General features: G+C 49.9%; 8 protein-coding genes across 8 annotated transcripts; 4 read left to right on the forward strand and 4 right to left on the reverse strand.

Moving 5' to 3' along the window:
• The first annotated feature begins 20 nt into the window (after window positions 1-20).
• BDV38DRAFT_245330 (putative acid phosphatase) lies at window positions 21-2,960 on the forward strand. The gene is made up of 4 exons (XM_032054433.1): window positions 21-91; window positions 203-1,116; window positions 1,178-1,237; window positions 1,429-2,960. Exons 1-4 carry the CDS (start codon window positions 80-82, stop codon window positions 2,708-2,710), a joined length of 2,268 nt encoding a protein of 755 aa, XP_031914125.1. The 5' UTR covers window positions 21-79; the 3' UTR covers window positions 2,711-2,960.
• A 77-nt stretch (window positions 2,961-3,037) lies between these two features.
• Window positions 3,038-4,835, reverse strand: BDV38DRAFT_77909 (uncharacterized protein). The gene is made up of 3 exons (XM_032063919.1): window positions 4,251-4,835; window positions 3,877-4,175; window positions 3,038-3,805 (listed from the first exon to the last, which is right to left on the reverse strand). The coding sequence occupies exons 1-3, from the start codon at window positions 4,577-4,579 to the stop codon at window positions 3,366-3,368; spliced, it is 1,068 nt and encodes a 355-aa protein (XP_031914126.1). The 5' UTR covers window positions 4,580-4,835; the 3' UTR covers window positions 3,038-3,365.
• On the reverse strand, window positions 4,836-6,551 carry pex14 (putative peroxisomal membrane anchor protein (Pex14)). Its single transcript, XM_032063918.1, has 5 exons — window positions 6,432-6,551; window positions 6,359-6,365; window positions 6,035-6,293; window positions 5,888-5,972; window positions 4,836-5,827 (listed from the first exon to the last, which is right to left on the reverse strand). Exons 1-5 carry the CDS (start codon window positions 6,459-6,461, stop codon window positions 5,093-5,095), a joined length of 1,116 nt encoding a protein of 371 aa, XP_031914127.1. The 5' UTR covers window positions 6,462-6,551; the 3' UTR covers window positions 4,836-5,092.
• A 284-nt stretch (window positions 6,552-6,835) lies between these two features.
• BDV38DRAFT_77585 (kinetochore-associated Ndc80 complex subunit NDC80) lies at window positions 6,836-9,344 on the forward strand. The gene is made up of 2 exons (XM_032063917.1): window positions 6,836-7,013; window positions 7,085-9,344. The coding sequence occupies exons 1-2, from the start codon at window positions 6,969-6,971 to the stop codon at window positions 9,248-9,250; spliced, it is 2,211 nt and encodes a 736-aa protein (XP_031914128.1). The 5' UTR covers window positions 6,836-6,968; the 3' UTR covers window positions 9,251-9,344.
• Window positions 9,345-10,828: 1,484 nt separating this feature from the next.
• Window positions 10,829-11,188, forward strand: BDV38DRAFT_282371 (uncharacterized protein; the record flags this gene model as incomplete). The annotated part of the gene is made up of 2 exons (XM_032059772.1): window positions 10,829-10,927; window positions 10,982-11,188. 2 exons carry the CDS (start codon window positions 10,829-10,831, stop codon window positions 11,186-11,188), a joined length of 306 nt encoding a protein of 101 aa, XP_031914129.1.
• A 1,396-nt stretch (window positions 11,189-12,584) lies between these two features.
• Window positions 12,585-14,882, forward strand: BDV38DRAFT_270821 (uncharacterized protein; the record flags this gene model as incomplete). Its single annotated transcript, XM_032057211.1, has 1 exon — window positions 12,585-14,882. One exon carries the CDS (start codon window positions 12,585-12,587, stop codon window positions 14,880-14,882), a length of 2,298 nt encoding a protein of 765 aa, XP_031914130.1.
• Window positions 14,883-15,064: 182 nt separating this feature from the next.
• BDV38DRAFT_77522 (Zn(II)2Cys6 transcription factor) lies at window positions 15,065-18,445 on the reverse strand. The gene is made up of 4 exons (XM_032063916.1): window positions 17,947-18,445; window positions 17,775-17,886; window positions 16,988-17,709; window positions 15,065-16,885 (listed from the first exon to the last, which is right to left on the reverse strand). The coding sequence occupies exons 1-4, from the start codon at window positions 18,318-18,320 to the stop codon at window positions 15,481-15,483; spliced, it is 2,613 nt and encodes an 870-aa protein (XP_031914131.1). The 5' UTR covers window positions 18,321-18,445; the 3' UTR covers window positions 15,065-15,480.
• A 748-nt stretch (window positions 18,446-19,193) lies between these two features.
• BDV38DRAFT_77520 (uncharacterized protein) lies at window positions 19,194-21,379 on the reverse strand. Its single transcript, XM_032063915.1, has 2 exons — window positions 20,735-21,379; window positions 19,194-20,663 (listed from the first exon to the last, which is right to left on the reverse strand). Exons 1-2 carry the CDS (start codon window positions 21,157-21,159, stop codon window positions 19,538-19,540), a joined length of 1,551 nt encoding a protein of 516 aa, XP_031914132.1. The 5' UTR covers window positions 21,160-21,379; the 3' UTR covers window positions 19,194-19,537.
• Window positions 21,380-23,836: the final 2,457 nt, after the last annotated feature.

Raw genomic sequence — 23,836 nt, forward strand, 5'->3', positions numbered from 1 at the left:
AATTGTTTGATCATCTTTCTTACCTCTTCGACCAAGTTTGAGACCAACTGATTTTTATCTTCCTTATTACTGACCCTCAATGCATCTTCTGGTGAGTGGATTTGTTCTGTAACCATTACGTCCACTGTTCAATCGCATACTCTACTTAACCCCCCGCTGGTCGCATATGAATTTGCTTATCCGTGAGGTTCTCCTCCTCTAGGTTGTGAACGACGACGGCCCTCCGTCAAATCAGTCGTCTCCTTATGTCCATTCCCTTGTCGTTGCGCTACAGTCGGCAGGCCATGTGGTTTCCGTAGTTCTCCCCCATCAGCAACGATCATGGATCGGTAAAGCCCACTTAATCGGCGCCTCCGTGAAGCCTACCTACTTCCGTCCTGGAACGCTGCATCAGGACGATGGAACGACGCATGACCTGCCTCGAGGTAGTGACCCTGCTGACAACGATGATAACGACGATGGTGATGAATGGATCCTCGTTGATTCTACCCCGGCCAGCTGTGTCCAGATTGGGTTATACCACTATTTTGAGGACCGTGGCCCTGTTGACCTAGTGGTGTCTGGCCCGAACTACGGCCGGAATTCGACGGCTCTATTCGCCTTATCGAGTGGGACAATCGGTGGTGCCATGGAGGCAGCCGTCTGTGGGAAGCGCTCAATTGCACTGTCGTACGCCTTTAGTTCAAGGGACCACGACCCCGTTGTGATTGCCGAGGCATCGCGTCATTCGGTCCGGTTGATCGAGTACCTGGCAAAGAACTGGGCGGACGGTGTAGACCTTTACAGCGTCAATGTCCCGTTAGAGCCTGGTGTGAGCCAGAGCAAGGTTCTCTATACTGACATGCTTGATAACCGATGGACATCTGGTAGCTGTTTTCGAGCTGTTGATGCCTCGGTGCCGAATGCGAATCCCGAACTGCAGGAGCACAATGTGCGACACCAGGATCAGAAATCAGGGCAAGAATTATCCGTGAATGCCAATGGAAGTACCACGAGAAGATCTCGGATTCAACACAAACATTTCCAGTGGGCACCGAACTTCTCGGATGTATACAGGAGTGTGGAGGAAAGCACACCAGGCAATGATGGCTGGGTCGTCAAGGAAGGAATGACAAGGTATATCAATTCTACTATTTCGCCCCAGTATGGTGTCATGTTGGTCGCTAATTCGTGCCAGTGTTACACCTCTGCGAGCGAACTTTATGCATCAACCCGGTATTCAAGGAGAGATCAAGCTGTGAGTGGAATTTCTCGGCGAGTGAAGCCAAGATTAGATATGACTGCCTAGAACATAATGTTGCGGAACTTTTAAACTTCTAAGCTTTTTGGCATACTTCTGGCTTTTCTTCCCTTTCCCGGCATTGTCTTATTACTTGTTACCTGTGGCTGCTTGGAAGACCGGCATTCTGATAGATCTATATCATGTAGACCGGACAATGGTGAGCCTACGTTATACTCCATTGTGGACAGTGATGTTCCATACGTTCAGGATTTGATGGAACGGGCCCTGCAGCGTCGCCTTGGCAAGGGTCGCTATAAGACGATATCTTCGCTGTCAGACCTTCCGTCTCGTTCTGCGCCTCTTTTCCAGTACCGGGAATACGAGCGACTCGACTTCGAACACGTCATGGTACATTCATCTACATCTTTGGCGAATGCCTACATTATCCGCAAGGCGTTAATTCGCAAGCATTACCTATCTAACACAATCTCCAACTGGGTGACGAAACATCCAGACAGCGTTTTAGGAAAGCATTTCAAATTTGCATTCGATTTCGAGCTGGACTACGCAGAATTCCTCGACGACGCGTTACTGGAAGCCTACGAACTACGGGACAGTTTGCAAAAGAATGAGGAGAGGCCGATTCATGAAAAGGAGTGGTGGATCCTGAAACCCGGAATGAGTGATCGGGGACAAGGAATTCGACTCTTCAGCAGCGAAGATCAACTGCGCGAAATATTTGAGGAGTGGGAAGTCGACGAATCTGATATAGAAAGTGGATCGGAGCGCGCTGAAGAGGATGGCGAGAACGAGAATGGAACAGGGGTGGTCACCTCCCAATTACGCCATTTCATTGCACAACCGTATATCGATCCACCCCTCCTCCTCCCATCATCATCTAACCGCAAGTTCCACATCCGCACCTATGTCCTCGCAGTGGGCTCTTTGAAGGTGTACGTCTTCAAGGAAATGTTGGCTCTGTTTGCTGCAAAGCCATACTGTCCACCTTCGGAGGATGAAGACGAGGTCACAGATCTGGCGAGGCATCTTACGAATACCTGCTTCCAGGAAGGTGGAAGCGCCAACGAAGGAACCGTCCGGAGATTTTGGAATTTAGATCCCCACGTCCCTGGGCTCAGCCCCGATTGGAAGGAGAAGGTGTTTGACCAAATCTGCGCTGTGAGTGGTGAAGCGTTCGAGGCGGCTGCCCGTGGAATGATGATCCATTTCCAAACGCTCCCTAACGCCTTCGAGCTTTTCGGCGTGGACTTCCTGGTCGATCAAGACGGCACCGCTTGGCTGCTCGAGATGAACGCCTATCCGGACTTTGCCCAGACAGGTGAAGAACTCAAGGAGGAAGTGGTTGGCCGTCTCTTTGAGGAGACTGTGGAGGTTGCTGTGAAGCCGTTCTTTGGTGGCGAGGCGCCAGTGGATGGAACTGACCACTTAAGGCTGGTCGCCAATTTTGATTTGGGCAGGAAGTTCTAGTCATGCCTGCTTCTCCAGTTCAGGCTAGGCATCAGTATTCTGTTGCTCTTGGGTTGGGAAACTCATAGGGGCAGGCGCTGATAGAGTGTATAAATGGGAAGGAATGAAAAATATAGAAAGAGGGTTTGTGTTACTATACCCAGATATAGTTCCCATATAGGGTTCAGCCGAACACCGGGAGCTCAATATATATATATATATATATAAACCCCCACACAGTCTTTCGGAATACTAGGAGACATCAATTGGCCAAGTGTACTGAAGCAGCATGAAATGAGGACAGAGACAGGCAATGTAGGTTGAAATCGTGTCGCTGCCTTCATTAATATCTAAAAATCATGTACAATGTAATTCATAAGTGCGAGCCACTTCTAGACACATTCCAGAACTATTGGCCTGCAGAGCATTCCCTGTCCTGAGAACATAGTACTGTACGCATGCATTAGTACTGCAGCATGCAAGGTTCCGATCCGTTCCCGCAAGATTCAAGGCAAGACTTGCTAGTATTACAATAAAGACATACCACTAAGATAAATTGTGCTAAATATATGCTTGATTCTAGGTAAACTGTCATAACGCACGGCAGTAGATATGATGAGAAAGAACATTCTTCTGTACAGTAGAAATTTGAGCCGTAGAAAAAAACACAGTATTCTCACCCAAACCGCTGCTTTGCCAGCGTCTTAAGCCATCCAATTGTTTCATCCTCCTTCTGGCGATATTGCTGCAATCTTTCCTCTCGCTCCGCAGCGCGTGCGCGGAGTATTTCTTCCCTCCGGATTTCCCGTTCGTTCTTCTTTCGCTGCTCTGTCGCCCTAGCCCTCTTGATGGCGTCCAGATCATTGTCCGCGGAGCCCATCAATTCATCTTCAGGAGCTCCATCAGGAGAAGCACCCCGTCGGGACTCAGCAAAGGCTCGATTCGCAGCAGCAGCCTCCCGACGTTTCTCCATCTTCCGCTCATGAGTCCCCGGTTCAGCTCGCGGCGCAACCTCATCTTCCATATGTCGTAACTCAGACCGATGCGAGCGCACCTCAGCACGGTGCTGTGTCCGCGAGTCCTCCCGCGCCGCAATAGCGTCTTCAATCGCCGATTCTGCACAATAACAGCACCCCAGATTAACCAAAGTAAGACAACCAGAACCAAGCACTGAAATTCACTCATACCTTTCCGCAACTCCAGATCCTGCATCGTAGGAATAGTTGGACCGGACGACTGTCCCGCACGACCCCCTTCATACCGATCTAACTGGCCATATTTCGGAAGAACAGGCCCATAATCATCCTCCTCCTCGTCGGGATCATCCTCATCCTCCCGGTCCACCCTTTCATCCTCACCCCGGCCGTAATCCGGGGATTGACGGTGCCGCCCGGAAGCAGACATAATGGGCTCGTCGTGGGCACTATGGCGCGCTTTCTCAAGGGTACTCGGATCGTACCACCCTTCCGCGAGTTCTCCACGGTTCCTGAAATGTCAGTTTTCCGGACCATATAAGCTATGTATGGAGGGGGGGGGGGAGGGAGTGAAAAGCGCCCTTTACCATTTGTTGATGAAGCTCTTCCATCTTCCCTTGACTTCGTCTTCACTGAGGTCTTCTAGGAGAATCCCCTTCTGGATATCCAGGTACATGGCGAACATGGGTTCGTAGGTAGCGAGGTCGCGCTTAGAGAGCTCCCGTGCTTGGAAGGGGAGGACGATTGGTTTCGTCGATGGTTCTGGGCGGCGTTCGTGACGGTCATGGTTGTGGCTTCTATGATGGTGACGATGGCTGCGATCGCGTTCGCGGTGGTGACGTCTGTGTTTGTCGGGGGAGCGCGAGCGAGTGCGAGAGTCGCTTCTTCGGTGAGAGGAGTATTCGCGGGTGGACATCTTGTTGGATGGGTTATTGGGTGTTTTGGGGATTAAACGTAGTTGGAGTGTAAGATAAATGGAATTTATTAAATTAAATGTCACGGAAAGTTGAGAAATGCCAAGCTTTGCGGGAGGTTGCCGTTTTGGGGTAAATTGAAGGAGCTTTATCTAATCTTTTGGTTATATTCGAAGGTGGGAGAGAACTGTTACCGACTCTGCTGGCTTGTAGCAATACTCCTACTCAATTGCCGCAATTCTGTTCCTGAGATGGAACCTAAATTGGATGCTATAGGGACGTGGCAGGTAGCGACTGACAGAACAACATCCTATACATATTCAATCCAGTGTAATGCTACAACTATGCACGACCTCTCGAATGCTTGATCACATAACCGGGAATAATAAAGTCCAATCCAACAATCAAATCATTATCTCCATGGTAAGTACAATCACAGGAATGAAAAGAAAACCCAGCAGATAAGTAAGAATGAAGAAATCTACATGAAGAGCATGAAAGAAGCGGCGAAGGTTTTAGCTGGCCGGAGCAGTTTGCTCATCGGCAGGCTTGGTAGAGTTATCACCGGTAGAGGTGGTGGGAGTGGATGGGGACGCGTTCTTCGAGCGGTTGGCAGCGGCCATTTGCCAGGCAGGAATGGAAGCGGATCGGCTGAACTGTGACAGTGGGCTACTGCTAGCGGCAGGAGTGGTCTGGTTCGACTGCGTTGAAGCAGTGGACGACGGCTGTGTAGCTTGTTCAGTCGACGTCGCTGTGGTACCGTTGGTGGCTGGAGAAGCAGGGGCCTCTTCCGTAGGACGAGAGGCGCCCGACACAGTTGGCAGGGAACTAGGCTTTGCAGTGTTCGGGGAGGTAGCAGCCCCGCTGCCCCCGAGCCTGTTGCCCAACAACACCTTCAAACTCTTCAATTCGGTTCCCAGCTCCTTCAAGCGGTTCTCATTTCCTTCCCGAGCACCTTCCAGGGCTTTAGGGATAGCGTCTTTCAATGACTTGACCTCATCGCTGATGCGACGGGTTTCATCATCTCTCCGACGCGAAGCGTTCTTCAGATCGGCCACGAGGTTCTCGACTTCCCGCAGGGCAGTGTCTAGGCGCTCCGTGCGCGACTCTTCAGCTGCCTTCAGGGCTGCAGTATCTGTAGATAGCTGTTCAATCAAAGCAAAGGCACGATTGAATTGTTCATCAATGCTCTCCTTGTCCTGTTCTAGTTGTGGCGGAGTAGGCGGCGCGATAAGGGGTGTGATATAGCGCTGACAATCGTGTTAATCCCATATTTCAATGGGAGGAATCAGGGTCACTGCATTACTAACCTTAGCGACAAAGTAGAGCCCATATCCTACACCTCCTACTGTTGTGGCCATAATGAACCAATCGCGCCAATCCCTCTTTGGGGGCCTGCGAAATAAATCATTAGCTTGCACCCTCATTTATCGCCCCGGGAAAAGATGTGAACGTACTCTGGAGGTGGAGGCTGCCATTGTCCATATGGAGGGTAGCCATATCCATATCCTTGGACAGGCGGAGGAGGACCTTGGTAGGTGGGTGGTTGTGAAGACGGTTGGTACCCTGACGATGCGGTTACTGCAGTAGATCCAGCCGAGCCTTCACCTGCTCGGGCGAGAGCGATGTCGATCTCGTCTTGCGTGAGATTCTTAGACTGAAGAAATGCGACTCTCTTCTCGACCGGCGACGATGCTACTGAAGGATCTTGAAGAACTGCTGAGCAGTTAGCAATTAAACCGAACGGCAACTGAAGTCAATAGTCGACGTGGAACACGCACAAGTAACCTAGAAATGAGAAGACCGGTCAACTCCGATTCCGCAAACAGCATATTTCAGATAGCGCAGACTTACTGCAGAGGAGATGAGCTCCTCGCGTGCCATTTTGGCAATTTCTCCAGTAGGTTAACACACAAAGGGAGGATATGACAGGAACTCCGAAAGGGCACGTTCACGAGGATGAGAGAGAGGAGTTGGAGAAGACGGGGAAGGCGGGAAAGGGAAAGAGAAGCTTATCGGCACCGAAGGATAAATGGACCTCGGAAGTACCGTCGCTAGTCCAAGTCATTTACCGCTTGTGGCGGAGATTCCCCAGAATCTCGTGATCGGAGTCCTGTGATCGGAGATAACTCGGCAACCGCGAAAGCGTTGTTCTTTCGTGATACACCGCCTACTCTGTACGGATGAAGTGGGATATCCTTGTTTACATCCTTTCGTTTTGTTTTGTAACCACCGCAACTGACACTTTTTTTTGGTGCCCAATTCTCTGGGCGGCATTGTTTCTGGGTCCTTTTGTACAAACCTTCGCTGAATTTTTGTTCTGTGCTAGTTGTTAATTTTGTGTCAATTTTTTCCTGCTACCAAAGCCGCAGTCGCGGCTTCCTTGCCATCATGTCGCAAGATACGGGCTTGTTTAGCATCAAACGCCCCCGAGAGGTAATCCATTGCACCACCCCACCATTTGTCTACCAGGATCATGGAACCAACGTTGACCCAATTCAATATAGTCTATGGCGCACTTCTCAGCTCTCCCTCAACCATCGTCCGCCCTGAAGCGCACCAGCTCTATCGGCGCATTTGGGAACCCGCCTACTGCCCAGCACACACGCATGTCGCTGTTGAACTCCGCCAGCCGCCCCCAACAACCTAACTTCCAGCGTTCATCTTCCGGGGGAGCTTTCGGAGCTGATGCGGGTCTCTCCTCGGTGAGGCGTTCTGTCTCCAGCAATATCTTCCACGGGGCCAGCGGCGGCCGCCAAAGCTTTGCGCCGGGCTCTTTTGCTTCCAACACTGCATCCCAGAATTTGCAGCGGAGGAGTAGTGTCTTCTCAAGGCCATCCGCTGGTGTAGGAGGGGCTATGGGTCACCAGTCATTCTTCACACAGGTCCCTAACGCGGCTGGTGTCCCACGGGATCCTCGACCCCTGCGGGACCGATCCTTTCAAGCTCGGATTGGTCAAGAGCTTCTAGAGTATCTAACACACAACAACTTCGAGTTAGAGATGAAGCATACTTTGGGTCAAAATACATTGCGGTCTCCGACCCAGAAAGACTTCAATTACATCTTCCAGTGGCTGTACCATCGCATTGACCCCGGCTACCGTTTTCAGAAAAGCATGGATGCAGAGGTGCCCCCAATCTTGAAGCAATTACGCTATCCTTATGAGAAGGGTATCACAAAGTCACAGATAGCCGCTGTCGGAGGTCAGAACTGGCCTACGTTTCTTGGTATGCTGCATTGGTTGATGCAATTAGCCCAAATGATGGATAGGTTCATTATAGGAGAATACGATGAGGCTTGCGCAGAAGCCGGTGTAGACGTTTCAGGGGATCGCATCATTTTCCGATTCTTGACAGGGGCTTATCATGATTGGTTACAGGGTGGTGAGGACGAAGATGATGAGACAGCCGGACAGAGGTTGGTCCCTCACGTCGAAATGATGGCTCAAGAATTTGAAAGGGGCAACGAGAAGTACGTCCAAGAAGTACAAGCCTTGGAAGCGGAGAATCGTGCACTACGCGATCAGATCGAAGAGATGGAGAAGAGTGCGCCCGATATGGCCAAGCTAGACAAGCATTTCAGGATTCTGGAGGATGACAAGAGGAAGTTTGAGGACTACAACCAGAATGTCCAGGGAAAGATTGAAAAATACGAAAATCGTATTAAATTTCTGGAGGATGAGCTCCAGAAGACCGAGGCAGACCTGCAAGCGGCCGAAGACGAGCGGGCAGGGCTCCAATCCAGTGTCGACCGACAAGGCATTACTATCCAGGACATTGATCGCATGAATACGGAACGCGATCGTCTTCAAAAGACCCTTGATGACACCCTGGGTCGACTGGAAGAGACGCATACCCGGGTGATGGAGAAGGAAAAAGAGGCCAGCGAAAAGCTGGAGGCCCTCGAGGAAGTCGTCAAGGCCTACAACACACTAGGCTATCAAACTAGCCTGATCCCTTCCTCCGCGGTCAATGCGAAGGGCCAGGACTATGAGCTCAGCCTGAACGTCAATGAAAGTAATTTCTCCGCGTCGCAGATTGGCTCCGCACCTAGCAGAATATCCCCGGAGGGCGATCGACTGCTAGCAGAGCCGTTCACGGGCTATCACCCGGCCCATTTACTGAGTCTGGACTTGCGAGGTACGGTTCGTAGTAGTCTGCAAACTCTGCGCAAGGAGGTCAATGAGCGACGCAAGCGTGCAGCAGATGATGATTTGGATCGGCGCAATCTTTTAGATAATATCAAGGAGGCCATGGATGAGAAGCGAAGCGAAGTGGAAGCTCTGGAACATAGACGACGCGCTGCGGAAGAAGAATTTGAGCGAACTAAAGAAATCACTACTACGCAGAAGCTTGCCTCCGATGCCCAAATCGAAAAGATGGAGAAAGAGCTAGCCAAGATGAGGGCTACTATGAGTGAGAGTGTTCAACTCATGGAACAACGTGAAATGAACACGAATATTGAGTACGAGCAACTGACGCTCCGAGCAAATGCGCTACGGGAGGAACTACACACCAACGTGGAAAGCATGTTGAATGACGTGATTCGATTCAAAGTTCATGTCCAAAAGGGTCTTGAGGACTACGAAGGCTTCGTTGTCGACGAAGTCGAACAGGAACTTGGAGGCGACATGGTACCGGCGGATGATATTCCTCCGGAGGAAGAATTGTGAAATCGATTCAAAGGAAATCCTCCGTGTCACAAGTGACAGTGATCGCTGAAGTTCTGACTAGTTTTCCTCTCGCTTCGCTTGGGATGCAGACCGCGATCGGCTTTTATACTAAGTTAGTACAACGCAGCGACCATCGTCACCTGAACTTTTTGCTTTGCATGATATTGGTAGTATCTTTGATGTGGCGCTACTGGGTAGTTTGGGTGTGTGGTGTTTGGATCATATCTTGTTTTCTCTTAAATTTTTTTTTTTTTCCTTGAAAGGCTCGGGATGTGGGATGTGACGTTAATTGATACCTTTTCTTTGGATTGTTTTCCATGTTCATACTGTGAAGATTTAGAGTGTGTATGAGTATATAAGTTTCCAACCAATGTGCACACTCAGTAAATTTCATTTCTTTACTTGCCTCGAACATTGTGAGCGACAGCGTACCTTACCTATCGATGATTATCTTGCATCACTGCCGTGTTGGTGATTGATTCGAGCAGTCTCGATCCTCACCAAAAGACTCCCTAGTTTCAGGTTGAGATTTTGCCTAAATAGAGGCATGACTCGATCTCGACCCTTCGGCTCGTCAAGCCTGCTCAACTTGCGACATTGACCCAGTGCGCCAAGTGAGTTCTGTGGTACCGATGGTAGTTATGATTGGAGTACCGAGGATAGGGTTGAGTGATCGTCGGCCGGACCTCGTCTTGGTTCGTTTCAGCCGACGCAACATTAACCCACTCTGCACTCCAAATCAACGTCTCTTCCCTCCGCTACACGGTAATTGATCGGCAGGAGGCGTGCAACAAAACACGAGGACGTTGTCAATGTCCATTGACTAAGTTAAAACCATGGGAGTCACTCAGTTAGGTCACCATTCTCTGGAGAAATTACGAGTCTGCATGTCCACCCGCCCACGGCCAGCCAACCCCCCCCCCCCTGCAGCATGATCCCATTGATGGATGAAATTATGTCAAGGGAACTGATGATCTTCAATCGGCTATACATTTCTTACTGTCATGCCGTCTTAGCGTCACCCTGGTGAAGTGATTGGACCCTCCGATGCACATTACAGGGCTTATTTCCCTCCACTTACGGTTATTGCTTCAAGAAACGCCAGGGAGATGCGCTCGGGTCGTATGCCACCAGCACGGCAGTACTCTGGAGCTAGTGCACCATCTCTCCCGTGTCTGATGCTTCGGCGTCTGGATAGGTCAACAGTAAGCTGTTCCAGGACCCCTTAGTCTAGGATCTCTCGGTCTTGCCGAGTTGATTAGGGCCTTGAAGGGTCTACTCTCGAATCCACTGAGCCCTAACATAATAAGGACCCTTTGCAACTGTATTCCGAAAGGAGGGGTGTGGTCCTGTTGATCGGTGCCATCCTGATCGTAAGAAAAAAAAAGTGGTTCTTGGCCCTTCCATAGATATATAAGCTCATAGATCGCAACTGATGGCCTTTCCCTCTCAATCATCCTTTCTTTTCTCAACCAGTGCTGTGCACGGATTTTCTATATTGTATACTTTCATTTCATTCATTTGACCAAACCACTCAATACTATACCACTCCTTTACATACCAAACGTCCATATCATCATGAAGGCCTTCACTCTCTTGGGAGCTGCTGCTCTTTTCTTTTCCCCAGCTCTTGCTCAGGAAGACCTTGGCCATGTTACTATCCTTCCTTTTCCTTTTGTGAGTAGCCATGCCATCAAAGTTGCGAAAATCCCAGCTAAACAACCGTTCTAGCCATCTGGTACGCCTTCCGGAACGCCTTCCAGCACTCCTTCGGTCACTCCTACCCCATGGCCCAGCGGAGTTCCGCGTCCTACCGGCATTCGCCCTACGGGTTCGTGGCCAACTCCTTCCTCGAGCGGAGTTCCACCTCCTTCTAGCTCTCCGGTCTTTGCTTTCCAGCGCAGACACGCCCGCCAGGTCCGCCCCATCTTCGTCTAGGCGGCCCCGTAAAGTTTGGATCATTGCCGAGACCGTGAGTTTGGTTGGTCGATGAATGGATAGATTGCTGGATCAGTCATTCGTTCGGGGGGACACCCGGTGACGGGGTGTCACCATGTTTGATAGCAGCTGAATATTTATACCATATCGGCTTATCTTGGAGACAATGTGCCTCTTAAATTGTGCTGGTGCCATTTGAATCACGTAGATATGTATATATTCCTACAAATAGTAGGATATGATATAGGAGATGAACACATAAGTTATATTTAGACTGCCCAAATGTAGCAAAGCTAGACATGTGACAGCAGTACAATATCCCGGCGATGATTGGCTGTGTGATGCTGAGTCAGCGCGATCGGGGAAGCTTTTTCTGCGATCGAGATTCAACAAATCCTCGCCAAAGGTGAAACGAACGCTCCGGACAGCCTACCAGAACAATTCGGATTAGTCGGTGGTGCTCGTTCACTTTACATTATTCTCAAGGCAATGAGGTATCAGTTGAATGGCTAGACATGCGCTACAGAACGTCCGTCCGCCGGTCACATCGAAATTTGGATTCCCTCCGCCCGCAGGTCTCGTCCGATAGATCCTCCGTCGTGTCATGAAAAGGTCCCTGTGTCCAGCTCGTCTGCTGTGTCTGGACCGCAGGTCTCACTTGCTCCATACTGCATCAGTCTCCCCATATCGCCTGCTCAGCTACTCCCAGTACAAAGGGCTCCCAAGTTGGAGACCTTCCTTGGGAAGGCAGCAATGGGGTCGCCAGTTCTCCGTGGGCTCCAGCCCTTCCATCAACCGTCAATTATTGCGTGATCGCATTCAAACGGAACCTAAGGAATTCCCGGTACGCGGATCACAAAATACCCCGGAAGTGTGGGCTTTACTTCTGGAACAATACTTGCCAGGAGAATCCGGAAATGGCAGTACGGCTTTCGAACGGGACGCTGCATCGATAAGCACCCCAGCGTCCATCAGTCGAGCAATCGACTTGGGTGAGCTATTATCCAACGCAAGAACGCATGGGGATCTAGATCTCTTAGCTCATCTAGGGTACCGGTTGAACAATTGGCCGGCTGTTTATGCGTTACTGAATCAGCTGCTCGATGCCGCAGATGCACTGAACGATGTCTCCCTCTCTCTTAAGCCTCTGGTCGCTAGCAGCTGGGGTTACAAATCCAGTGTTTCGCTTGATCAATTGACCCATCAGATAGACTCGGCACCGCGGCTCACGTCAGATCCAACAACACAAGTTTCTGAGTTGACAAGTCTAGATACGTTAACTGAGAGACCATATGCGGATGAACATTCCCGACGGTTCATGGCACAAGTATGGCAGAGCCTGGGCTCAATTGTGCTTGATGCTGCCGATGCCTCGCCAAATGAGTCGAAGATAGCAATGTCTTATGTGTTTCGAATACTTGCTCGTCTGCACCATTCCGGTGCAGTATCTGATAGGGTATATAGATATGTCCCTCCGGATAGCCATCAGGTCGCCTTTCGACCGCCGACGATGCATTTACTTTCAACACATATCATGAGCGTTCTGTCGGATGCAGCCTGGCTTGTACACGAAGCTGAAGTGGCGGCCAAAGCAGCTGCGGCGGGTGAAGACTCGCCTTTCCTTCCCTTCAAAATGGGCATTCGAGAACTTGGGCCTGAGATCTGGATAGAGTTAATTCTTTGGTGCTGTGTGGAACATGGACATATCGCAGAGGGCGTATGGCTTATTGACCAGATGAAGACACGGAAAGGGGATCTGGCTTGGAAATTCCAAAGCTGGAGACCCCTACTTCAACATCCAGAGTCTATATGGAACACTAAGGTTGACTCAGCAGTATCCTGGCGCCATCCGGCCCAAGTCAACGGTCCTTCGCTTCTCCGAAAGCGCAGTAGCCCTTCCCCCTTCAATGGACTAGGGAAGCGAACAATCAGTTTGGAGGTAGCCGCTTCGTTGTTGGATAATCTTCCAAACTGGGGCTATCGAGGATTAGGCTTTCGGGGTATAACGCCGGCTGCGCTTCTTCGCCATGTCTCTTCGCTCAAGTTCACACTGGCGCCGAGGGCGACCGATGATACCCCTTTAGCTACGGCTAAGGAATCCAACTGGTTCATTCTTCGTGTTCTTGAATCCGGATGTCTCAATCCTGAGGCTGATCCCCACGCATTTGATGAGCTCGTCAGAGCCATTCCTCAGGTTGTTCCGCCCTGGGACAGTAATGACCTGTACTTGCCGGATGAGGACGATTTGGAGCAACTTGAGCCATCCCAGATTTATGACGAGACAACAGCCTTAGCTGAACTCGTCGAACACAACATCCGATTCCACTCCCGGCGACACCTGTGCGAAGATGCTATGGGTTCGTTCGCCTGGCTGCAGAGCGCAGTTGACAAAAGCAAGATGCAACGCATAGGTGAATTCTTCTCCTCACGCGTGGACCCGTCCGATGACGAGCACCTTCCGACTTTCGATACCACCAATCTGGCCTCCTTGAAGCCATTTGAATCGTCAATGCCACAAATTTCGCCTATTACGCTGGCTGAACTTCTAGACTTGGTGACGGTGTCTCGCGCATTCACATTCGGCGACTGGTTACTCTTCTCGGACGACATTGACGGGCCCCCGATTCCTCGCAGCGCATACGGGAATCAAGTCTTAGCACCATCAATTATTCGTTACGCTACCGCTACCAAGAATAGCACGCTCTGCGATTCAGTTGTTCAGTCCCTTTTACCGCCTCTCTCTGCGAATACCCTCCGAGCCCTCTTGAACTACCGAATTGCAATGTGCCAATGGAATCTGGTAACTGTGATGTTAGAATATCTCCGCGACTACCGCCTTAAATCCTGGGGCCACAGCAATGTCACCGCATTAGCTGCCGAAATCATCAGATTAGACCATACCGTCATCACGGAACTCGACGCGACAAAAGCGGAAGACAATATCCAGAACTTAGCACAAGCAAAGGGCATCCTGCTGCGAATTCTCAACGGTGACTTCAACGAACTTCACCCAAGAGACAACTACCAGGAGCGCTCCCTCCATGGCCTGCAACGCCTCTTCCTTTCCATCCCCGGCGCCCTCCACGATGTCGCCGCCTCCTCCAATCTCCGCTCCCAAAAGCTCGCCCGAAGCACAACCCCCCAGATTCCCTCAAAAGCCTTCCACCCCATCCTCGCCGCCGTAGTCGACACCCAAGGCAGCGCAGCCGGTAAACGGCTCTGGGACACCTGGTGCGTCGACGTGCAACACCCATCCGCCCGCCGTCTCCAGAAAGGCGGCATCCCCCGTCTCTACCTGAACACCGAACGGGACTTCAAAAAGGGCAACCCTCACTTCGACGAGGCATACTTCAAACAACTCCAGACCAAACTAGTTATTCCCAATATATCCACCGTCCGTATCATCGCCCAAGCCGCGGTGAAGGAGTACGATGAATACGAAGCTCAACACTCACACACCATTCCCGATAAATCACCTCCATCTCCTCAAGCATATGCATATCCCAGAACTACCCATCCTCAGCATAACCCCGCCCGACCCAGCCTCGACTTCTGTGTGAAGAAATTCGAGGCCCTCGGTCTCCGGCGCGCTAGTATAAACATCGAATGCGGTGGCTTCGTATACAGAAGGCATAAAGAGTTGAAGAGAATGAAAAGACAGCGACTGCGGGGCGGAGATACCATCGCGCAATAAGAGCTTGCTTATGGTTAAGGGTGAGGTGGTGTGTTCCGATAGACGACCCTTGTATACATGTACTATATTTTACTGCTTCAACTATCCTGGAAATTCTCAGTGCTGTTTTATGTGTATGATAGATATTTTAGATACCAGGTTAATAATAGTATATAGCATAGAGCATAGACGGTTATTTGTTATATAGAGTTTGTCTCTTTTACAAGGGTGATTCATCTTGGAAGGATAACTTTGATTTCGAACTTCGTTAAGACATCAGTAGGGGTTTCCGAGCAATCCGATTAAACAAAATAAAAGTCACGAGCCAGCCACCCATCCTCTATCGTACTGTAGCACCATATGACAAACTCCCGCGGGATCTCTCGTTCGATAACTCCTTGCACGCTGATGATATGCTGTGAAACCCAACCCATGCCGAAGACCGCGCGCATAAACAAATTGATATAGAGCATTTATCGTTAAACATTGTGACAAGAGGAAAGCCGGAGAAAACACAGATAAGCAAAGCCCCCAACAACGGACGTTAGTAATAGTAGTAGTAGTAGTAGTAGTGGCAAAAATTATTTTGTACAGAGAAATGAAGAATTTTGCGAACATCTTAATTTTGTTCCCATGGCTCTTCCTCATTGGGAATGGGGAAGAAGGAGCGAATAAACTCCCCACTGATGGGGTCGTAAGGGAAGAAGGCATCGGTTCCAGAGGCAGAAAGTGCGAGGGTCGACGAGGTCGGATCAATCGCTGGGATTCCAGAATACGCATGCTGGTTCTGGTCATAATGGTATTGAGTCTGAACCGGCTGTTGATTTGGGCCACCGACTGTGTCGTAGAAAACAGGCATAGGCGGCGCGGCTTGGCTGACAGGTGCACCCATACCAGCATTACCATCAGTATTTGGGGTCATATGTCCGTGCGATGTTGGGCCAAAGTTTAGGACTGGCAGGTCACTCAAGTCATAATCCATGCCGATGGCAATTCGTCGAAGGTTACTGTCACACAGCTCCCATGCACGCCGTGCTGGGAGGCTACATTCGGACATGGCAAAGAGCCAGCGTATGGCTTTCTTTGATGCTTCAAAGATACCTCTCTCTTCAGCTGGCATATGAATGCAACCAAACGACAATTCAAGCAGGAGGACCGTGGTCGTCTGCATAAGATAGTGCAGAACGCACCACCAAGGACAAACCTGGTAGAGTTGGACAGCGTTAGGTTCGTCTGGAATCAAGTCCAGCATCTGCCGCGCAGAATTTAGAGTTATCTCTGCCATTTCATGACTAAAAGAGGGCTTTTGCTGAGGCTTAGTATGTCGAGCATCGCGGCGACATAGGCACGGACGTCCCAAGGTGATCCGAGCACTGTAGTAATGGAATGCCAAGAAAAGCTTTCCACGAAGCATATCCATACCTTGGTCGTCCCGCCGGGTGAAGTCTAACGCCCCCGGAAGGTTGGTATACCATATATCAATTCGGGATCGAAGCTCCCCAATGCGGTTCTCGATGTGCCTCCAGGGTACCATGGCACAGTCCAGCGAATACACCCGGTTGACGATTTCCTGAGCGACAACTGCCAGGTCCACATAATAAAGGAATATGAGCGTCTTACTGATGGGTTGACCCTTCAGCCAAGAAGCATCACGCAGTTTGTCTGTATGCCGGGCCTCCTTACCTCCCTGGGGATTTGAAGGCATGTGGCGAACAAGGGTACTTGCCAGGGCCGATTCCACCAGCCCCTGGCGAAGGTCTTGGTTGTTCAGAAGCTTAGCCGCAGCTGGCTCTCGAAGCTGGTCTTCCTCGAATGGTAGAGGCAAAGGCGTCGTACATATCCCATCCGTAATGCAAGAAACTCTACCCGTCATGATCCCAAGCATATGTTCAAATGTATAGACACACCACCAGACCCTATATCGCGCCTCCTTTGAGATACCAGGCGTGCTTTCGCTGGTATTTTTCATATTCAACCCGAGTGAGATTGCCGAACGCACAGCCAACGCGGTGATCTTCCAAGCTCTAACCAAACAATCAGAAGAACGCTCAAGACAAGCCCCACACCAACCGCACGGTGAAAGGGGGAACAAAAGGAAGAAGAAAAGAATGAGAGAAGATACATACCGGTTGATTTGGTCTGATGCCATAAGATAGAAAGCAACCAAGCCCTCAACCTGAACTTGCTGAAGATCGGGATGGCTAAAAAGAGCATCACCATTCATGCTAAGGATCCGGGCCCGAGTCAAGTACACTAAATGATCGTTGTCATCACCACGCCATGGTGCCTGCGTCAGGTGAGCATGTTTGGCGGAGATGGCAAATATCAAGTTAAGAATGGCTAGCCATTTATCACCAGGCCGAGCAGCACTGTCAAAGAAGGTTCTGTATTGGGCACGAAACAGTGTACGGCTGATGATAGGATAAAACGGGTGCACCGTCTCCAAGTAATCTTCAAACAACTTGTCCGCCAAAGGACGGGGAGGGATCCAATACACCTGCACAGGGCCGGGAACCGAGACATCCAGATCGTCCAAATGATAGTTCATCGAATGTATAGCAAATTCTCCCTCAGGCTCAGCTTCGTAGGCCCCTGGTTCCTTCTGGAGGCGTTGTTCTGTCTCCATTCGCAGTCTCTGCATCCAGATAACCTCAGAGTTCTTCCCCATGTAACCAGTAGCTCGAGAATTCGGAGTTCGATTTACATCCTCTTCCACGCGGTCGATGGCTTCTAGGGATCCAATGGAAGAGGAGGAGCTCAGTTCTTCGAGGTAGCTGTCTTTATCCTGCGGCGTGGCTGAGCTGGACTGCGAGCCAGTAGAAGCCCGTTCGCCACCCGAACCAGAATACTATGTGAGTGTTAGCGTCGGATGCAGGAAGGCCACCAAACGGAAACATGAGAAAGCGCACCGACCTTATCCAGAGTGATTCTAATTTGTTCTGCAGTCCTGCCATCAACAATGTTTCCAATGTCTCTCAATAGCTTCTCATACGCTTCGGCCTTGGTCGAGAGACTGTCCAATTGCCTAATCTCGAAGTCAGCCGTCAATGACCAAAGACAAGAGGACATGGGCAGTTCAACATACTCTTTGGTTCGTTCCCTCCATGATGCCGGGTACTTACAAGTCACCCTCAATTCTTTGCACTGTCTGCAAACTGGCGTGTCGCCACTGCACTTAGTTTTCCGCCCCCGACAGGATTCGCAGGCAAGAGGCACACGTCGACTGTAACCGGAAACAACACCCGTTCTCTGCCGCGGGATGGCCACCTTCGCATTGGTAGATTGCTTCTTGCCAGCTAAGCTGCTCCCGGAAGGTATATTCGACAGTTGCGAATTACGCGAGGCTGGAGGCTTCGAGGCAATCATAACTTTATCTTGAGTATTGAAAGAGTTCCGGGGAACCGCTTCACCCCGCGCACTGCTGTAAACTGACTGACGGTGATTAGAAGGTGCGTCCATGTTGGAGTTTTGAGATTTGCTGGAGGGTGTCGCCACAAAGCAACGGAACAAGACCACCAGGACAGATAGCGGTCCAATGTGCCTAAGATAACAATGTGGTTTGCGCGATTGGCAACGTCCTCTCGTTCTTCCGCTTTGTCGGACAATGGCTTTGAATTCAATGCTTAAATCGACTATAAGACAAACGTTCGGACCAGTGGATGACCATGGTGCATAGAACTTTAAAAAAAGGCGACTTGTGGGGGGGGGATCAAGGATGATGGTCGTGCAGGAACAGATCCTCTCTGTCCGCACTACTCGGCACTTCCACCAATATTACCAAGTACAGCAAGGAAATATCATGGTAACGGGATGTCTGAAGGAACGGGACAATTCGCAGCAGGAGGATGAGGAAAGATGGAGGAGGAACCGATTGATGCGAGAGGCGGGGCGGAGGACTTACTCCGTAGCCCAAGGGGTATCTTCCAATCACCGAGCAGTTTGGTCGATACCGCGTCCCGATTAGATCAAACTCCATCGATGACGACATTCACCACGTAGGTGGCTCTTCCATGCATTTCCTTTGCGCAAGCCCTAGACGATCTCTCTACTACTTACTCGTATATACGTCCATACTAATACTATACTGTCTTGACGGCATGATGGAAAAGAATTCTGTCGTAAAATAGAGTATGATGGTGAGCCACCAGGCGCTAAATGTACATCAAGGCATCAGGCATAAATCTTCCAGCTTCCCTTCCCTTTCCTTTCCCTTCCTTTCCTTTCCTTTTTTTTTAATAAGAAAAACCCTTCTTTTGTTTTTCCATCGCGCCGACTAGTATAAATGGCAATCCACCCCCTCGCAATAGAACGACGAAACAAGTACACCCAAACCAGTCAGGGGATATTAAAGTAACACAGATAAGAGAGATATGCAAACAAAAAAAAAACAAGACAGGGCGACAATATATGTACAGGTAATAAAGGCCCACTGGCCAAAAGAGGTGAAACGAAATTCAGAAACACGCATTATCAGATGAAGCTGTACAAGATTAGAGTAAGAGGAAGACAGGTAAGGCGGAGCGAAAGGTTGTAGAGCCAAGGCATAATGGCAACGAGGCGAGAGTGGAGATGAACGCAATTCCGAACCAGGCGTCAAAGTCTAGAGAAAAAGCAAATCCAAGCGCCCCCAGGTCTATCGATTGCGGTATGCGCGTAAGCTACGTCGCATGCTCTGCTCAGATCTCTCCGAACATCTCATCGAGCTCGTGGACATCGACACTCTCGGGATTCTGCAACTCTCTCCAGGAATCGAAGACCATCTCAACATCTGTGTCTGCCATGGCCCTAGGGGCCAGAGACATCTTACTGTCCTGTTCAACCAGATCCGACATCTTCATATCGAGATCCGGAACCCCGCTGTTGAGCATATCAATGGACCGCTTCATTGCCGAGACAGGTGCGATGATAAGGTCTTCGGGGAGACTGATCTGCGGTGTGCTTGCCATACCCTCGGGGTTCGCCTCGACATCCAAGCCGTCGTCCGAAGCCACACTCGTGCCAGACGAGATTGACGAGGCCACGGACGTGAGGGATGGGGAGGGGGAAGTGCCAAACAGAGCAACCGCGGCTGCCTCATCGAGGTCTTGCTGTTGTTGCAACTGCTCCTGTAGGGAAGGCTGTTCCATTTCGCTTCCATGGGAGAAGTAGTCACCATCCGGGCTATCGGACATGCGGTCCCCATTAATTGACGAGAGCGGACTATCTTCGACGGGAGTTCCAGCGATGCTCATGGCCCCATCGTCCAGTTCGCTAAGCCCCTCTGAAAGGGCCGAGAAGAGACTTTTGGCCTTTCCGAGCTGGTTTGCTTTTTGCTCCGAGGCCCGCTCGCGAACGGCGCTGGCAGTTTGAGTGAATTCCTTCTCGTCACCCTCCAACGGAGGAGAAGCGGCCCGGTTCGAGTGCATGAGGCGCGCATGCTGATGGTCAAAATCAGTCGCACATTGTCTCGCCACGCTATCATCGCGAGCATCCAGATCAATATTCTCTTCCTCGAAGTCGGGGGGAGACAGATCCACCTCAGGGCTTGGGCTGAGGCGCGATCGTTCCCGCGCCAACGCGTCTTCCTCGTCTAGGTCAGCGCTAGATACGCTGGGAGTGATGTTCTTTCCTTCTACACCCGGGATGATATCGTCCGAGTTCTCAGGAAGAGGCTGGCGGGGTAGTGTTGTCAAGTAGTAATACACTTTGCGAGGGTGAACTGGAATCAGCTCCTTCGCCAGAGGACACGGTGCGAGCGCTGTCCACGGACGCTTCATGTATGTGCTCAACCGGGAAGAAAGGAGCGCGGCGGGATTGGCGGAGCTGTAGCACATTGAACAATTAGTATTTACATTTAAAGCGCACGATAGGGGAGAGTGGCACGTCAAACGTACTTTGCGACATTTTCATTGAGCGTCACTAGGACGGCTGCGAGCTCTTTCACCAGATGCGGACGATTGCCTGTCTTCTCCAACTGCTCAATCACGCCGACCACAATATCATCGTTGATACCCTCCGTGTCGATCTTGGGCGCGACACTTCCATCGATAGGCGATGGGGGTGGCGTTTGTTCAAACGCCCCGCGCCGACCAGCCGAACGTACAGGCAACTGCTCCTTCGCTGTCGATATCGACACCGAGGTAGGCTCTGGAGATAGCGAAGACGAGTCGTGCGACCTCTTTACTTTCTTGGAGGGAGGCAGTTGCTCGTCGGTCGCGTGTGGCGATTTCGAGGCCGACGGGGATCGGCGGGAGGCACTAGGGAGGTGAATCCCCAGTGACGGAAGCGACAGTGACTTTCGACGAGTATTATAAGGCATGGTTTGTGAAGGAGTGAACTTTTGGTAAGGAAATTGTAGGATACACTCGGGGAGAAGATAGGAGTTCTAGATAAGGCAAACAATAATAATAATAATAGCAGAGACGTACAACCCAACTAAACACACAAAAAAGGACAAGGAGATAGATATAGTAACAACACAACTAGGATACTAATAATAATAATAAAAGTAGTAATAGAATAAGAATAAGAATAGGCACTAGTAACACAAAGGGGGGATGAGGAGGGGGAGGAAGAGAATGTGTGAGTGTGAGATGGAAAAGAAGAAGTACAGGGAAGTATGGCGATTTGGGGGGGGGGGGAAGAGGGAATGGAAAGGGAGATGATGGATGGCGGTGATAATGATGCTGTGAGAATAATACCTCCCGACCGGGTGTACGGGAAGAATAGGATAATCACAGCGCAGTTCGTTGGCCAGAGTTAGGGACCTGATGGAGCAAAAGACATGCGCAGACCCAGAAAAATGATCAAAAAATAATAGTAATAGTAATGAAGAGGATTCCACAGCTTTGAAGGAATCGCCGTTTCGCTGTGGATAATTTTCTCGATCTTCACTTTTTTTTTTTTTTTTTTTTTTTTCGGAGGTGGGAGTCTGGAGGAGGCTAGGAGCAAAAAGAAAAAAAAAAAAATATGAATAGCGGGTGCTTTATTGTGGCGTTTATTGGCTGGAATAACCCAATGGGGCACTTTTGCTCTTTTTCAGGAATGCCGGAAGGAGAAAAAAAAAATTTCTTGGTTGTTTTGGTTTTTCCTCCTTCAACATATCGTTCCCTTTATCTTCTTTCCCCCCCCTTTACCCCTCCATGTTGACAAAAACAAAAACAATGCATCTCATGCGATCCACCTTCACCGCTGAATGTTTAACTATCATGGCTCTAAAGCAAGTGCGCGTGTGTGTGTTTGCATACCGAGAGACATACGGGTACCATACGTCGGGTCCAGAATGGATGGATGGATTCAATGCGGCCGAATGAAGGGGCAAAAAAAGTATTGTGGGGCGCACCATGTGTCTATGACGACCGGGAGGAATATCTTCCGTACTGATTGGCCGCGGGGAGGCGGTGATCAACTGAGGTTCTGCATGGACGCTTCTGATGGAGTATGCGCCGTGGAGCCCTAAAATCCATAGTCAAGAGGTAATTCGGGTAACTTAGTCGTCCTCGACTTGGTTGCTGCGCAGGTATTCCGCAACAAACAATCGATCATTATATACTCCGTACATAGATTGAGAGACCGTTTAGTCTCGAGCTCTGACCTTCAGTCTAAATGCCGTCCCTACACCGTCTCATGGACTGATTTTCAGGCTTTCCTCACCGACATCTGGACACCGCATTTTTAATCTAACAGTGCCTTGATTTTCCGGCTATTGCCTTGCGATTTAGCAAGTATATATATACAGAGTAGGTAAGTACTACGTAGGTATAACTGGATACCAGCAAAAGAGATTTACGATACATCTATCAGGACTGCGTCTCAGCCTCAGATGGGGACATTCAACAATACAATCATTAGCTAGAACAAAGGAAACAGCTGCATCGTCTACGGGTAAGTGCATCATAGCTGAACGTATTCCATGGTACACTATCCATGCCCGCCGTAGTTTGAGAGAGGTGGGTGGATTTTTGGATAGAGAACAGAATAAATAAAAATTAAAAATTAAAAACTAACAAAGGGAAAGGGTAAACTGGTCAGACTAGGAACGAAGAAGCCTAGGGTCGACCGTCGAATGCCATACATAGTATAGACTCATGCACCAGTTTATGCACTAACTGAGAGAGGGGATGGAACCCAAGAACAAAACGAGGCCAATCGCAGCATGAAAAAGTACCCACCTTTGAAAGAGCGGGTTCCATGGAATCTCATTCCTAGCGCCACCGTTTAGGAAGCAGTGGCAAATCAGATCGACTTGAGTGGGGTAAATACCGAGCCGTCTAGAAGATTTGGAAGGAATCCAATCGGATGGACCAAAGGAGGCGCTATGTTAGTTTGCCCACTAAGGAAAATGGAGACGTCGAGAAAAATGGAAATTGGAATGGATCTGAATCCAGTAATAGCTCGCCACTGCAGTGCAAGTGGAAGATGCCACGGTAAGGCTGTGTTGACTTGTCCATCCGTCACTGACCCTAGATAGATCGAAAGCATCATACACTGGTTGATCAAAGCGATGAAACTGCGGGTGTTTGCTCATACATACATACATACATACATACATACAAGTACATATGTACATACATAGATGGATGGGGGATATGTGATGTATCACCCGTACGCAAGGGATCAATTTACCCATGACGCGAGTCAACGATTCAGGACCATGGATCTGTGAGACCTCCAGACAACGGTCAATAACAATGCAGTTGCTGTACGAAGTACCTCTGTCGTACGGAGTACTATTCCTTGCACTAGTACTTGTAGGCTATACTCAGAGTACATACTCTTATCTGTACACATGCTACTCAAGTTGGATGGGAGCATTCCCAAACCGGATATCAACCTTGTTGCCTGGGAAAGGGGGTTCTTGTCGTCCCCTCCTGGGACAACCAGGGTGAGGTATCCCTCTCCACAACTTCATCCTTTGTTTCAAGGTGATAGAAGGAATTGGCCAGTCGACTTCGATGTTATCGAAGTTTATTATCTATCGATGCACAACGATACGC

Source organism: Aspergillus pseudotamarii (assembly GCF_009193445.1).
Source record: "Aspergillus pseudotamarii strain CBS 117625 unplaced genomic scaffold BDV38scaffold_23, whole genome shotgun sequence".
NCBI classification, from domain to species: domain Eukaryota; kingdom Fungi; phylum Ascomycota; class Eurotiomycetes; order Eurotiales; family Aspergillaceae; genus Aspergillus; species Aspergillus pseudotamarii.

Bases quoted from the DNA above. Each gene is read 5' to 3' on its own strand.
- BDV38DRAFT_77520 (XM_032063915.1), bottom strand. From the start codon at position 21,159: ATGCCTTATAATACTCGTCGAAAGTCACTGTCGCTTCCGTCACTGGGG. The intron at 20,664-20,734 runs GTACGTTTGACG...AATGTGCTACAG, and splicing joins CTCAATGAAAATGTCGCAAA to CTCCGCCAATCCCGCCGCGC.
- BDV38DRAFT_77909 (XM_032063919.1), bottom strand. From the start codon at position 4,579: ATGTCCACCCGCGAATACTCCTCTCACCGAAGAAGCGACTCTCGCACT. The intron at 4,176-4,250 runs GTAAAGGGCGCT...CTGACATTTCAG, and splicing joins AAGAGCTTCATCAACAAATG to GAACCGTGGAGAACTCGCGG. The intron at 3,806-3,876 runs GTATGAGTGAAT...GTTATTGTGCAG, and splicing joins GGATCTGGAGTTGCGGAAAG to AATCGGCGATTGAAGACGCT.
- BDV38DRAFT_245330 (XM_032054433.1), top strand. The intron at 1,117-1,177 runs GTATATCAATTC...AATTCGTGCCAG, and splicing joins GTCAAGGAAGGAATGACAAG to TGTTACACCTCTGCGAGCGA. The intron at 1,238-1,428 runs GTGAGTGGAATT...TATATCATGTAG, and splicing joins ATTCAAGGAGAGATCAAGCT to ACCGGACAATGGTGAGCCTA.
- BDV38DRAFT_77585 (XM_032063917.1), top strand. From the start codon at position 6,969: ATGTCGCAAGATACGGGCTTGTTTAGCATCAAACGCCCCCGAGAG. The intron at 7,014-7,084 runs GTAATCCATTGC...AATTCAATATAG, and splicing joins GCATCAAACGCCCCCGAGAG to TCTATGGCGCACTTCTCAGC.
- BDV38DRAFT_77522 (XM_032063916.1), bottom strand. From the start codon at position 18,320: ATGGACGCACCTTCTAATCACCGTCAGTCAGTTTACAGCAGTGCGCGG. The intron at 17,887-17,946 runs GTATGTTGAACT...CTTCGAGATTAG, and splicing joins TGGAGGGAACGAACCAAAGA to GCAATTGGACAGTCTCTCGA. The intron at 17,710-17,774 runs GTCGGTGCGCTT...ACACTCACATAG, and splicing joins TTAGAATCACTCTGGATAAG to TATTCTGGTTCGGGTGGCGA.
- pex14 (XM_032063918.1), bottom strand. From the start codon at position 6,461: ATGGCACGCGAGGAGCTCATCTCCTCTGCA. The intron at 5,973-6,034 runs GTACGTTCACAT...TTTATTTCGCAG, and splicing joins TGGCAGCCTCCACCTCCAGA to GCCCCCAAAGAGGGATTGGC. The intron at 5,828-5,887 runs GTTAGTAATGCA...CACGATTGTCAG, and splicing joins GGCTCTACTTTGTCGCTAAG to CGCTATATCACACCCCTTAT.